The sequence below is a fragment of the Euphorbia lathyris genome, chromosome 7 (genome assembly GCF_963576675.1).
Source record: "Euphorbia lathyris chromosome 7, ddEupLath1.1, whole genome shotgun sequence".
NCBI lineage: Eukaryota > Viridiplantae > Streptophyta > Magnoliopsida > Malpighiales > Euphorbiaceae > Euphorbia > Euphorbia lathyris.
This window is the reverse complement of record NC_088916.1, coordinates 67,611,212-67,626,629: the sequence shown is the minus strand read 5'-3', so window position 1 is coordinate 67,626,629 and position 15,418 is coordinate 67,611,212. Positions and strand designations below refer to the sequence as shown.

The 15,418-nt window shown below is 34.8% G+C and overlaps 1 protein-coding gene across 2 annotated transcripts; it reads right to left on the bottom strand.

Annotated features, from left to right (window-relative positions):
* Positions 1-5,781: 5,781 nt before the first annotated feature.
* LOC136201465 (uncharacterized) lies at positions 5,782-9,342 on the bottom strand. 2 transcript variants are annotated; one of them, XM_065992132.1, is made up of 5 exons: positions 8,865-9,342; positions 8,539-8,775; positions 8,359-8,427; positions 6,761-6,953; positions 5,782-6,649 (listed from the first exon to the last, which is right to left on the bottom strand). In XM_065992132.1, the coding sequence occupies exons 1-5, from the start codon at positions 9,267-9,269 to the stop codon at positions 6,126-6,128; spliced, it is 1,428 nt and encodes a 475-aa protein (XP_065848204.1). In that variant the 5' UTR covers positions 9,270-9,342; the 3' UTR covers positions 5,782-6,125. The 2 variants fall into 2 exon arrangements, with proteins under 2 accessions (XP_065848204.1, XP_065848205.1); XM_065992133.1 differs by having other exon boundaries at positions 5,793-6,553.
* Between the last annotated feature and the right edge of the window lie 6,076 nt (positions 9,343-15,418).

Sequence of the window (15,418 nt, the reverse complement as noted above, 5' to 3'; positions counted from 1 at the left end):
ATGTAAAATATAAATTTTTAACTAAGTATTTTTAATTATATAGTATTTTGTAGTTCAAGTTGAATTATGTAACTATATTTTTATAATTTATTACGTGTATAATTAAACTTAAAATAGTAATAAAAAATTAATATAAAATAAATTTTAAATATCTATAACATATAAATAAAATAAAATAGTATTATATATTTTATAATTAAATTTCAAATTAAATTATGTTAAATATTTAATTTATTTTATATTATAAAAACAATATGTATTTATTTATTTTTAATTAGTTAGTTTAATAATTTTCTTTCGCAACAACCTTTTGGGTTGCCAAAGTATTTAATTTTTACGCAACAACATGTAGTGGTTGCTATAAATCTTCCATTTCTAGCAACCACATACCGTCGTTGCTGTAAATGCTTTCATTTACAGCAACGACACATAGTCGTCGTTGTAAATGAAAGCATTTATAACAACGACATGCAATCGTTGCTTTAAATATTTTCATTTACCACCACAACAAATAGTCGTTGCTATATAGACTGTCATTTACAGCAACGAAGCTATTGTTGCGAAAGTTGTTACCTTTTTTCCATAAATGTAAGTAATTTACAGCAACAATCTTTAGTAACGACACAAAAATTATCGTTGCTAAAGTTCATTTTTAGCAACAACTTTTTCTGTTGTTGCCAAAAAGCGATTTTCTTGTTTGGATTTCTTCAATTGGAGATATCGGTTTGGAAAAAAAAGACAAATAAAAAAGAAAACATGGTAAGTTAGTGAGAGGTATAGAACCTGGGTAACGGCAGAAATGGATCTGAAAGATGAAACTATAACAACTATTGTTTAATAAAAATAAAACAACAACACAATTGAGAACAAAATAACTACAACATATGAAAAAATCGAATAATTACCTTCAGAAATATAATACTTTCTATCATAGTCAATGAATATAATGGTGGAATACTATCTATCATGCTTTATATGAAGTTTATTTATGACTTTTGGATTTCCTTTGCTTTGTGTTTTTTAATCTTCCTGTAACTCTTACTGTCTTTTATTATTTTAATTAATAGAGTAATAATTGTTTAATATATTATAAATATAAATGTGATATTTTTAATTAATTAAATCTTTTTTATTTTGATTTTATACTACGTTGACAACTCATAAAAAAGGCTTCTAAAACAATTCTCCTCATTTCTCTCTGCTTCCGCTATTATATATAGTATAGTAAAAATAAAACAACACAATTGAGAACAAAATAACTACAACATATGAAAAAAAATCGAATAATTACCTTGAGAAAGATAATAATTTCTTGTAATTTTTGACACTTTTGTGTTTCCCAATTTTAGTTGTCCATGCATCTTCTATTTTTATCGGATTTCTTCGATTGGAGATATCGGTTTGGAAAAAAAAAAGATAAATAAAAAAAAACATGGATAAGGTAGCGAGAGGTATAGAACCTGGGTAACGACAGAAATGGATCTGAAAGATGAAACTATAACAACTATTGTTTAATAAAAATAAAACAACAACACAATTGAGAACAAAATAACTACAACATATAAAAAATCGAATAATTATCTTCAGAAATATAATATTGTCTATCATGACCAATGAATATAATGGTGGAATACTATCTATTATGCTTTATATAAAAGTTTATTTGTGCCTTTTGAATTTCCTTTGCTTTGTGTTTTTTCATCTTCCTATAACTCTTACTATCTTTTATTATTTTAATTAATTAAATCTTTTTTATTTTGATTTTATACTACGTTGACAACTCATCAAAAAAGCTTTTAATTAATTAAATCTTTTATTTCTCTCTTCCGCTGTTATATATAGTATAGATTTTATCATATATCCCCGTGGTACGCTAGACTAATAAAAAAAAATTTATATAATTAATGGATAAGGTACCAAAATAGGTCTAAGGTTTTTGGAGAAATTTAGGCTCAACGTTCAAAATAGCACCAATATAGGCTTAACGTTTACAACATAATATCAATTTAGGCTTCACGTTTACAATATAGCATCAATTTAGGTATCACGTACAAAATATCATCAATTTAGGTTTAACGTTTACAAAATAATACGAATTTAAGCTTAACGTTTACAAAATATATATATTTTAAGCTAAACGTCATAATTAAATTAATCTTATTATATTATTTCCCTATTAACTTTATATGTTATCTTTTTATTTAGTTCTATATTCTTATTTATTATAATACAATTAATTAGTATTCTTGCACATTAAGATCTTATATTTGTTTTTCATCAATGATTCCATGACTACTAAATTTCATTGCTTATGTAATATATGCAAACTAAAAGTAATTGAATATCCACAATATTTCGAACACTGACATGTATCAATATTATTTTACACGAGTCATGAAATTTAGGAGTCATGGAATGGTTAATGAAAAACAAATGTAAGGTTTTAATGGGCAAGAATACTAATTAATTGTATTATAATAAATAAGAAAATAGAACTAAATAAAAAAGATAACATATAAAGTTAATAGGAAAATAATATTTTCCTTTCCCTTCCTACCAAAAAAAAAATAGGAAAATAATATAATATGGTTAATTTAATTGTGACGTTTAGCTTAAATTGGATATATTTTTGTAAACGTTAAGCTTAAATTCGTATTATTTTGTAAACGTTAAGCCTATATTGGTGCTATTTTGTACGTGTGGCCTAAATTGATGCTATATTGTAAACGTTAAGCTTAAATTGATATTATATTGTAAACGTTAAGCCTATATTGGTGCTATTTTGAACGTTGAGCCTAAATTGGTACTTCCCCAAAAACCTTAGGCCTATTTTGGTACCTTATCCCTATAATTAAGCTAATAATTTAATGTTAGATAATATCTCAATAGTAAAATATTAATAGTGTATTAACACATATCATTATACTATTGGATATCTAAAACAAATTATGGTTAGTTTGTTTTCAACAAAAATAACTATAGCGGACACCTTAGTTAATTATATATTTTTTAATTATTTATTTATATAAAATTCTACACACTAAATATAAATACTATAGTCTAAAAAATAAATTATAGATTCTAAATTATAAATTATAAATTTAGATCCTAAAATATATATGATATGTTATCAAATTATTATGAGAATTTAAATTTGAGATGATCTTTAGCGTAATTTTCAGATGCTTAATCACTTAAATCTATTTTAACTAGTATAAACTTGTACTACTATTATTCAAACCAATTTGATTTCTATAGAAAATCATCATTGCTTGTTCTGAGCTTTATATAACCTTGAACAAAAAGAGAAAATTCTGGAAAGGAAAGAAGAATATAACTTGAATTTATAGAATTTTAGATATTTTCAACATATTTCATTATTTTTGCTACATTAAATCTTACTATTTTTTTCATTTTGATGTTGCTATAATATATTTTTTCCAATCCATTACCTCATTTCCTCTCTCCAAATAAAACAATCCTTTCAAAATAATATTATTTTAATTAAATTAAAATGTAAAAAAATATTCCTTTGTGGGAGTTTCACTACATGTATCATACGGTCAAATCTCTTTCCTAGTATCAAATTGATATTGGATTGGTTGGAGATTGTCTTAGGAGACGAGTTTATAGCCTATATTATAGGAATATTTGTGTCTACAGTGATAAGACCATCTCCAACCTGGCATCAAATTGATGTTAGGAATGAGATATGAATACGGTTTTTCTTCCACAAATTTGATGCAACATCAAATAATATTTTATTACTATCTTTTTACATTTTCATTTATTTTTATATATAAATATTATTATTTGAAAAAAAAAATTATTTGGAGAGAAAAAATTTGAAAATAGGTTGGTGTAAAAATTATATAGTAATATCAAAATAGAGAAAAAAAATGAAAAAAAATAGATTTGATATAGCAAAAATGATGAAATGGATTAAAAATGTACATCACATTTAGAGAAATAGTTGGCACAATCTTTGAAAATTCTTTTCCCCACTTTCATCCCGTTTTCACTCATAACCAAATTATATATAATTCCAAACTATTATATATATGTCTGTCTTTTTATAATTTTACTTATTTAATAGGCTTAATAGATATCCAACCCCCTAAACTTGTAACTTTTTTTCACCTGGCCCCCTCAACTTAGGGGACAACCTCTCAACCCCCTTAACTCTCCAAAAACATCACATACAACCCCTTAAACTTGTAACTTTTTTTCACTTGGCCCCCTCAACTTAGGGGACAACCTTTCAACCCCCTTAATTCTCCAAAAACATCGCATACAACCCCTATACCCCTATATCCGGCCAAATATTGACCCGTGTAGAAAACGCGCTTGACTGTTGACCACACCAATGTCACGTGTCATTTTTTTCTTAAAATTTTGCATGTAAATCCAGTAAATTACCCCATAATTTGGGCATCCGTAGAGTTTTCTTCCTTGATTTGCAGGTTTCCACGAAACCTTAAGTACAACATATTCACCACAAAAACATGATTCATGAGTACCCACCATGAAATGGGTTTCAAGAACAACACAAGCCCTAAAAAGAAGAAGAAGGAGAAGAATAAAAAGAAGAAGGTAGAGGAGGAATAAAGGAGATGAAGGAGATGAATACTTACTGTTGAACTTGAATCGGAAACCAATCGAAGACAGAAAAGAGGTGAATCGAAGGAATCGAAAAAGAGGAAGGAATGATTTCTGAGGAGAAGAACGTTAGGGATTTAAGAAGAAAGGGGATTTTTTTTTACCGTTTAATTAAGTTTCTAAAGCAAACCTTCGCGCGCTTTCTAATGAGTGCAATCCCAACTTATTCCATGTCAGAGTCACGTAGGCGTTAAGGGGCTATATGTGATGTTTTTAGAGAGTTGAAGGGGTTGAAAGGTTGCCCCCTAAGTTGAGGGGGCCAGGTGAAAAAAAGTTACAAGTTTAAGGGGTTGTATGTGATGTTTTTGGACAGTTAAGGGGGTTGAGAGGTTGTCCCCTAAGTTGAGGGGGCCAGGTGAAAAAAAGTTACAAGTTTAAGGAGCTGTGTACCTATTAAGCCTATTTAATATGTTTACTACTAAAATACTACTACTCTTTTTTTAAACTGTGCTTTCTCAAATTGCAAGGACATTACCCAAGCCATTGCATTGGGGAGTGCCATTGCTTCAGCTAGCTTTGCCATGATGTTTCCATGTGCGAAAGAATTGAAACAAGACAGAAATTCACCCGAACTACCTCGGATTACAACTCCCGCCCCCAAACTTTTTATCCACCGGAAATATTGATGCATCAACATTGCACTTAACACCGTCTTCATGTTTGCGCCACCAAATTTGCTCCTGATACTGGTCTTGACACACTACATGCTGTTGAAGCTGCTCAGCAAACCATATCGCTTCTCTCACCAATTCCGCCAGAGATCGACACAACCCCGTCCACAGCTCTGCATTCCTATGGAGCCAGATAGACCATAGCTCTCATTCCCGCTTCATCTGTCTCGATCGTCTTCAACATATCCAATCCTCAATCCACTCCCATTCCCACAATGGGCCTTGTAACCCCACCTCCGACCAGCACATAGCCGCAAACTCGCATCCCACAAACAGGTGCCACCCATGTTCGATGTCCATAGAACACATTACACAATTGCTAGGAATACTACTATTTTTTCTTTCATATTTATTATACATTTTTCAATCTATTATAATAAATTTCAATTGATAATAAGTTAGTAATCAAATGTAACCGATAAATTTTGATTGGTTATGTTTGGTTATTAAACTTGTTTGGTTCAGTTTGGTTTCAATTTAAAAAAAATATATATTCAGTTAATCGATAATTCAATTCAATTAGTAACCGAATCAATGCTCAACCCTAGACTGAAGCAACGTAAGGAGGCCGATGCCTACCAAGTGCCTCAAATTCAAGGAAATACCTGATGACGGGAGCCGGAGACCAAAGCCTCGGTGATCGTGGTAAAAGATGGGGATCCACCCATGTAGACCGGGGATACCTTCTTTTTCTAGCCAAAATTTATGCCAAGAATAAGAAATTGCTCGTTGTGGAGCCTGTAAGTTGCAGGTCACTTGTACATTGTAATACAGTAATATTTATAAGCAATCAATCTACTGAGAAGCTTTTTCAATAACTCTGAGTTTGGCACTCCTACTCCGACGATTCAATCTTTCTTCCTCTTCTGATGGTGTTATGGGTCTCTTTGTCAGGATTCTTCCATTTTGCCCATCTACAATGGATCTAATCCATATTTCTTTCTTCTCGCTTTCATTTTCATCTTCTTCTTCATCTTTTCTTGAGTCTCTTCCGCCTTTTACTACTTCGTTTCCTTCATTAGTTTCAATGATGTTCAGAAAAGTTTGTTTCACTATTCTATCTTCCAAACTGTGGAAAGAAATGACAGCAAGCCTTCCCCCGGGAGCAAGACAGTCAAAACATGTATGAAGGGACTTCTCCAATGTGCCAAGTTCATCATTAACAGCTATTCTCAAAGCTTGAAACACCCGTGTGGCTGTCTTTATCCAACCCTGCCTCCCTCCTGCAGCAGTTTTCGACAAAATTTTATTCATCCAGCAAGTATAACACGCATCAATTTCCATTTTCCACAGATTTATTGCCTTAACACTGCAAGATTCTAATGGAAAAATTCAAGATTATAACTCATTTAGCGAACTTGGCGGCAAAATCCCCTAATTTGAGAAGAAAATGTAGTAGTGAAAATACATAAAAGTGTTCTGAATTGTACCTCTTGTCCCACGAGTCGTATTGCGAATAAGGTTTACCAGATCACCGGTCAAATGCAACCCGCCTCCTAGACGAGCCTGAACAATTTTCTTCTGGAGAAAATGCCAGTTGCTTTCTTCCCCATAATCCCGTAGAACTCGGCCTAGTTCAGCATCAGGCCAAGAATTTAATATGTCCTTAGCTTTTAGAGTTGCCTGTTATACACCTGTTCAAGTCAGTTAAATTAATAGAATTATTGATTATAAAACAAAGGAAGAATCAATCAACACAAAGGGCAAAAGAAAGGAAAAGACATTCAGCAACTGTAGGGATGTTGAATATCTGTACTTAGAAAAGTCTCAATTCCTCTGCTACTGATAATGCTAGGAAAATATGTGCAGCAATGAACGTGATGAATAAAACATTAAAAAAGGCCTAAAAAATGCATGGTGAAGGCAGCATGTTTGTTTTCAGCTATAAATAATACTATAGAAAAAAATCAAACACCATGGAAAAATATGAAATGGACCAAGAATATATTAGCAATGGGATCTCATAAAGACTCCAAATTTGGCATACATCCTACGAGCTCCAATCATGTTAAGTTAAGAAAACCAATCCAGATAATTCTTTCATTTCGATCATGTCTTGTTAGATTCACCCCAATTTCGTAAAGAATAACTAGGGGTGTCAAATCAGGTTATCTATCACAATCACATGATTATATGTGATACACAAATGCAACAAAAATAACAAAAATAATAATCATGTCAAACAGATAATAATCTGTAACGATCCGGTCCGGAGTGGGTGCGTCGGGGTAGAAGACCTGAGCAAGGAGCGGCCCTAAGGGATGGCGATAGGGACAGGAATGAACTGAATCCCACAACGGAAGTGGAGAGGGAGTGATCGGGGCTTATTACTAAGTTGGGAATCCAATACATGCCGACGCGTTTTAAAGCCGTGAGGCCCATGGTGTTGGATTTGGGCTAGAGCGGACAATATCTACATGGTGTTGTAACAAGGTGTTATAATTGGTATCAGAGCCGACTCTCCACGTACGATGTGTGGTTCGGGGACGAACCAGGCGGAAGCTGGTGGGCCTGTAACGATCCGGTCCGGAGTGGGTGGCGCCGGGGTAGAAGACCTGAACAAGGAGCGGCCCTAAGGGATGGCGATGGGGACATGAATGAACTGGATCCACATCGGAAGTGGAGAGGGAGTGATCGGGGCTTATTACTAAGTTGGGAATCCAATACATGCAGACGCGTTTTAAAACATCTGTAAATTATGTTATCATATCAGAAATTCACATAACTGTAGGAAAAGGGTACCAGACCAGAATAAATAAAATTACAACTTACAAGTCCCAGACAATGACCAATGCCAAGTTTAAGACAATGGTTAGGAAATAGCAACAAACACAATTCTTGGACTAAAAAGGGTGAAATCTTTGGAGGATTTTAGAGGATGGATTTTATTTTGTTGAAATAACAATAATAGGCAATTCTTGGACTAAAGAAGGAGAAATCTTTGGAGGATTTTAGAGGATGGATTTATTTTGTGAAATAATAATAATAGGCACAAGTCTCAAAGTGTCTTAAAGACAGCAGCTAATACCTGAGGATCCATTCTCATATCAAGAGGTCCATTAGCAAGAACACTGAATCCTCTTTCAGGATTGTTCACCTACAAAAACGAAGAAAAAAGCTGACAATGAAGAGCAGTATATGCAAATTCACGAACAATGAAAAAATCTTCAATCAGAAACCAAAAATAATAAAAATATAAAAAGAAAACCTGCATGGAAGACATTCCAAGGTCCATTAAGATGGCATTAACTCCAGAATGCAAAAGACTTGAATCAACCTCAGTAAGTACTGATTTGATATATTTAAAATTCCGCACAGCCGTGTGTGCTTTCAATTGAGAATGAGAAAGCAATAACGAATCAATCTGAGCTCGAGCCTTTCCATGTGCAACTGGATCAACATCCAGACCAACATAATTTTCCAATTCAGGATGAGCTTTGATTATCTGTAAATCATTAATTGAACAGTAAGAATAACACCAACACCAATTCGTAAAAAAATAATTGATAATTATCAGAATGAAAAGTAATTAACCATAGAGGAGTGCCCGGCGGCGCCAAGGGTGCAATCGACGAAAGAGCGGAGATTAAGCGAAGAGAAAACATCAACAACTTCACCAAGCATAACCGGGATATGATTTTCGTTATCACTAAACTCATAGCAAGAAGAACCCCCAAATTCTCTCTCCGAACGAGTCCTCCGCTTCTCCTTTTCCTTCTTCGCAGCTAGTAACTCTGCTTTCTTCTTCTCCACACTCTCCTGCTTCTTCTTTTCCTTCTTCTTCCTCTTCTTCATATAATCATTGTCATTGCTGATAGCATTATCGGCAGAAGTGGCCAAGCTTCTTTCAGCTCTGATTGTAAGGCGAGTAGGAGGAGGAAGAAGGACTTTGGTGAAGAGTGGGAGTGATAAGAAATGGCGCGTCAATTGCTTCGCCATTAGAACCTCTGCCGTTTTAAGTTTGCTTAAGAGCTAAAACGACTCCCCTTCTTCATTCCTTCTTTCTGCTATGTCCTAGCACGAAGGAGAAGATTAGAATTGAACTTGAGTCTGAACAACCCTAATAGTTTGGGCTGTTTAAAGAGCCCTAACAGGCCCATAGTGAAGCCCAAATTCCTAAAACCATCTAACTTGTAATTTCATGTTTTTGTGCATTTATTGTCACTTTTTATAGCCTTTTATTTGATGGTAAACAATTTGTTAGTATTTATATTACATATTACACTAACCAGTCTTTCGTTTTCAAAAAAAATAATTATTTATTTAATAATTCACCGTTAAATCTAAACTTATTAAAAAAATTACGGTAAAGATTCAAAGTATCCTTTTAGATTTAATGAACGCTATCAAAAATAATTATATAATTTCTCAATTTTTTTTTTAGGGAAAAGTACGAAAAAAATGTTTGTGGTTTGCCCAATTTGCAAACAGAGGCATGTGGTTTAAAAGTTTACAAATAAATGTCTGTAGTATGTTTTATTTACAAAACAAAGTATTACAATTACACATTTAAGTTCTGATTACAACCAAAGACGTTTTTATCTAAAAAAAAATTATTCTTACATATCAGCAAAACACAACCCCCGAAAAAAACAACTTTCTAAATCGAAACAATAAATAATATGGTGAAATTTTACGTTTTTTACTAATCTAACAGTTTATGAACTAAATTGATATTTAAGTTCATTTTACATGGTTGCAATTTGATTTTGTCATCTGTATTTTGTCAATATATAAATGTAATTAAAAAAAAATAAAAAAATGTTCTTATTGTTATCAATTACTTAAAATTTTAATTTTAAATACTTTGTTTTGTAAAACAAGTATACTACATACCTCTATTTGCAAACTTTTAAACCACGGACCTCTATTTGCAAACAAGACAAACCACGAGTATTTTTTTCGCACTTTGCCCTTTTTTTATTTACATCTAATTCTTTGATCCTTCCTTCAAAGTCAATAATTAAATAAATTTTAAAATAACCTATTGTTAATGATAAAATGTTTGCTTTTATTTTGAAAGGATAAAACGTTTACTTTTTCTATTTAATGTTTTTCTCCTCACATAACCTTCATATTTTATTTTTTCGCACATGATTCTAAGCACTAAAATATTAAGTTATTACTTTTTAAATAAGTTTAAAATTTTAATTTAATGGGTAGAACTTTTTTAATAAATAAAACATATTTTTTTTAATAAAAAAAAGCAATGAATTAATGAGCCAAAACTTGGCAAAATTGTAATAAAGATTCAGAAACAAAATTCGGTAAAGAATTAAAAATTGAAAGGCAAGTGGATAAACGAGAACATGTGACATCTCATTCGCTTGCACCGTATCCATTTGACTGAGTAAGAGTCATTTGATGTTAGAATCGAACGTATTTGAATGATTCTATCCCCAAATTCAGAATCATCAACAGAGCTAGAATTTATTGCATCAATCACTTGTTTAGCATCAGATTCATAAACCACATTCCTTATTCCCTCAGCTTCTAGCCATTGCATAGCCTGTAATAGAGCTTCAGCCTCACATTCTCATGTCGTCGGACAACATACAGACCCGCACATCTCCCTATTACAAACTGTCCATTGGCATCTCGTACTACTGCTCCCAACCTTGCACGACCATCAGCATTAAAACATGCGGCACCGACACAACATGAGAGCAGTCCTCCTGACGGCGGGTGCCAAACTGTGCAACCCGCAGATGCAATATTTCCTGCTATAGTATTGTCGATCTGGTGTTCTCTCGTACCAGTCCGATTCCGCAAGGCATTAGCTTCTGACCAATCATTAAGTACAGTGCAGGCTTGAGCCACAATCTGATCTGTTGTGCGAATCGCATACTGCCAAAGACGAGCATTTCTAACCTGCCATAAACTCCAGACTTGCATCAGAAATGTTTTCACAATTTGTTCCGGAGCTGCTCTAATCATATTGGGAATGGGTATGTGATTAATTAGGAGGGAAAACCAAATGAGGGTATTTTAGACATTACACATCTAGGGGGCCCACCTTTTTAATTCGAATTAGTGGGATTTGGGTGACGTGGCGGGTTGACTGGCGTTGACCGGTCATTCTCACCGGCTGTACACCACAGTGTGAGGTCACCCCTAAGTTCGTGTATATTAGTGTGACATTTTGAAGGTTGTACACCAAAGTGTGATTTAGAGCAAAGGTTGTATACCATGTGTGAAATTTACCCTTCATTTCATCCACACATTTGAAAAATTATTTTTTTCCATTTTATCTTATAAAGAAATAAAGATGATTAATTTATTAATCCCATCTTTTATGTAATATTTTGTTTAGTTTTTATATTTTAAAAAACACATTATAAGATACATTTCTTGTCACGGTTAATCTTATAGTCATTTTGTGCATTTTTTTTTTAGATTTTTTTTTTATTAAAAATTGGTTAGCGAGGAAAGGAAAGCGGCGGACATACCAGCTATGCTGTCACCCCCACCACAGATCCAAAAAAGCCCCGAACCAAATTTATTAAAAGAGTAAATAAATGTCATAATACAAAAAGAATAAAGAATAAAATGAAGCCAAAGAATTAGGAAAAACGATAAACGCAACGTCCTACACGATCATGAAAAAAGACCGATCCACAAAAATCCGGGACAACATCCCACCAAGTCGAAGCTGTTGCCGTCTGTCCATAATTTGCAAGCGAATCCGCAACATGATTTCCTTCACGAAAAATATGAGACACCACAAAAGCCACAGAATCGATCTGATTTAAACAATTGAACCATTTTTGTCTAAGCAACCAAGGAACCGAACAAGATTTAGATTTGAACATCTGCACAACATACATTGAGTCGCTTTCAAGCCAAATTTTCTGCCAACCTTTGCTGATAGCCATGTCAATGGCGTAAATAGCAGCAGATAGTTCAGCAAGATAAGCAAATGAACTTTCAATCGGAAAGGCAAACGCACCAAGGCACATGCCAGTATGCGAGCGATAAATACCTCCGCAACCTGCAGGACCAGGAGCACCCGTGACAGACGCATCAGTATTGATCTTAATCCAATCCCTCGGAGGTGGTTGCCAAAAAATCAGAGTAATGTGCGGAGCCTTAGCAAGACGCTTTTCAATCCCGAGCTCACCTAAGATTTGAAGTTCAACTAGCGAATTCCAAACGGAGCCTCGTCCAGTGTGAGCAGATTCACGAACAGCTCCCCAAATTCTTCTCACCGTGACGGAAGTATCAACCCTCTCATCCTCAAAAATGGACCTATTACGAGCAAGCCATAAAGCCCAAATTGTATTAACAATTGCTGCTGCCCACAAATCAGCGATTTGAGTACTGAAACGTTGAATAACAGCATGATCAACCAGATTCTTAAGAGTCGAGTCAGTGTTAATTCGTCTTCCAAACAATGAGCTAACACCATGCCAAATAAATTTGGAAAATCGACAGGAGACAAAAAGGTGGTCCAACGTTTCAGAATCTAACGAGCACAAACTGCAACGAGAAACAACTTGACAGCCGCACAACTGAAGCTGATCATGTGTTGGAAAATACCCAAGATAAGCCCACCATCCAATAAGCGAGTGTGTAGGAGGAACACTCTGACACCTTAAAAAACGACTCCAAGGCTGTTGAATAGGAGGAGATCTAAGCCAAACGTACATGAGCTTAACAGTTAGAACCCCACTCGTAGCAGGCTTCCAAACACAAATATCAACATCGTCCCTACCCCGCCTAATATTCCGCAATCTATTCTCCACATCCGCAGGTAACACGGGCAGATTATGCCAATTATTACCATCCAAATAATCCTCCACCAAATCAAAACAACGACGTTGTTGACTAGCAGATAGGCCAACCTGTGCAGCCAGTGAAGGACACATCCAGGCCCCATTCCAAAAATTAAGTTCAGAGTGCTGACCAATCCACCAAAAACAGTGATGCTCAACTTCAAAATAAATGGATTTTATCGAGCCCCAAATAGAAGAATTCATGATATAATGTCGTGACTGTCCCGCTTTATTGAGAAAACGAGTTCTAAGTAAGTTAAAGCATAGAGACTTTTCTTGAAGAAGACCCCAAGCCATCTTTCCATTTAATGCCTTGTTTAGAATAGACAGATTCTTGATTCCAAGACCTCCATCCTTGAAGTTTTGACAACAAATTTTCCAAGGGACAGTGACAAGCTTCTTGCAATTAATGGACCCAGACCAAATAAAATTCCTCATATGCCTAGTCATACGTGTAAGCAGCGCAGAGGGCCACTTATAAATGCTAAAAGAGTGAATAAAGCTACCAGTAATTACAGAATTTACTAGAGCCACTCTCCCAGCCATAGACAAACAATGCCCTATCCATCAAACTAGTCAGATGTCGTGTCTTTGGTAAACCAAAAAACAAAGGGACTCCAAGATAGCGAAATGGAACAGACCCTTCGAATATCAATAATATCAGCAAGACGATTGCCACGTCCAGAAGAAACAAAGGAGCCCAGAAATAATTCAGATTTGTTCCAACTAACACACTGACCCGAGATAGATCCATACAACTCAAATACACCCTTAATAACAGCTAGATTACCTGAAGAGGCCCTGCAGAAGAGAAGAATGTCATCAGCATAAAATAAATGAGTCGGAAACACCTTTGCAGAAGTATATTGCATTGGAGTAAGTCGCCCAGTATCCACGAGGTGAAGCAACCAACGGACTAAGAAAGTCCTCGGCAATACCAAACAATATAGGAGACGGCGGATCGCCTTGTCGAACCCCTCTTGAACATCTGAAAATATCCACTAATGGCTCTATTGTTCAAAATTGAAATCCGAGATGCAGATAAAACATTCAGAATCCAGTCTCTGAATTGAATAGAGAAACCAAAAGCGTCCATCACGGCAAGTAAAAAATTCCAATTTAAAGTGTCAAAAGCTTTCCTGATGTCAACCTTCAAGGCTAAGTTCCCTCCAAAACACTTTTTACGAAGCATATTAGTGCCTTCAGAAGCAAGCGAAATGCATTGGTGAATACTTCGTCCAGGAATAAATCCAAATTGATTCTGAGAAACAATGCGAGATGCAATAGAAGCGAGTCTATCAGCCAAAATTTTTGCAATTATTTTATAACTAAAGTTGCTCATTGCAATAGGCCTATACTGATCAAAAGATATCGCACCCTCCACCTTCGGGATAAGGACCATAATACTGGAGCACATGCCAGGATGTCTCATGCCACTCATAAAGAAGCTTTTGACAACAGCAAACACATCAGCACCAACAATATCCCAGAAAGACTGAAAAAAGACCCCAGAAAACCCATCAGGTCCAGGAGAACTACTGTTATCCATTGCAAAGACTGCCATACAAACTTCATTCATATCCGGGCAACGAGTAAGTAAATCATTATCCAAGTCAGAGACAAGATGTGGAACAAGCTCATAAACTAGATCATAATTCTGCGGTAAGACCTCATCATTTTTAAAAAGACTTGAATAAAATTCAGCAATATATGTCCCAATTTGATTCGGATTAAAGACCAGCTCATCCTCAATTTGAAGCACCGAAATCCCAGAGGCAGCAGCTCGAATAGATGCCATACGATGGAAGAAGCTGGTATTTCGATCTCCCTCCTTAAGCCATCTAACTCTGCTCTTGTCACGCAAAAAGACCTCCTTTCTATGCAAAATATTATCCAAATGTGCATAAGCATTCATCTCCTCATGATGTAGTTCAGGAGTAAACCCATTCTCAGAGATTTCTGCCTGCACACGGGCCAGATCCGTCTCAGCATCAGTGAGACACATATCAATGTTACCAAAAACCACTTTATTCTAGTGACGGAGCACCGGCCGAAGTTGCCTGAGTTTATCGCATAAAGCTTGCATAGGAGGTAAGCTAGGATGCATTCCATTCCAAAAATCAGCAATCACCTCCCTAATCCCCGGATGCAGAATCCACATAGACTGAAATCTGAATCTAGAGATAGGGAGATTCCCTTTGGAGCAGCTAAACATCAAAGGGAAATGGTCAGAGTGATGTCGCGGCAAAGCCAAACTGCAAATCGATTCCCAGAAGTCCGAGAATAAAGCAGATAATAAAACTCTATCCAGCC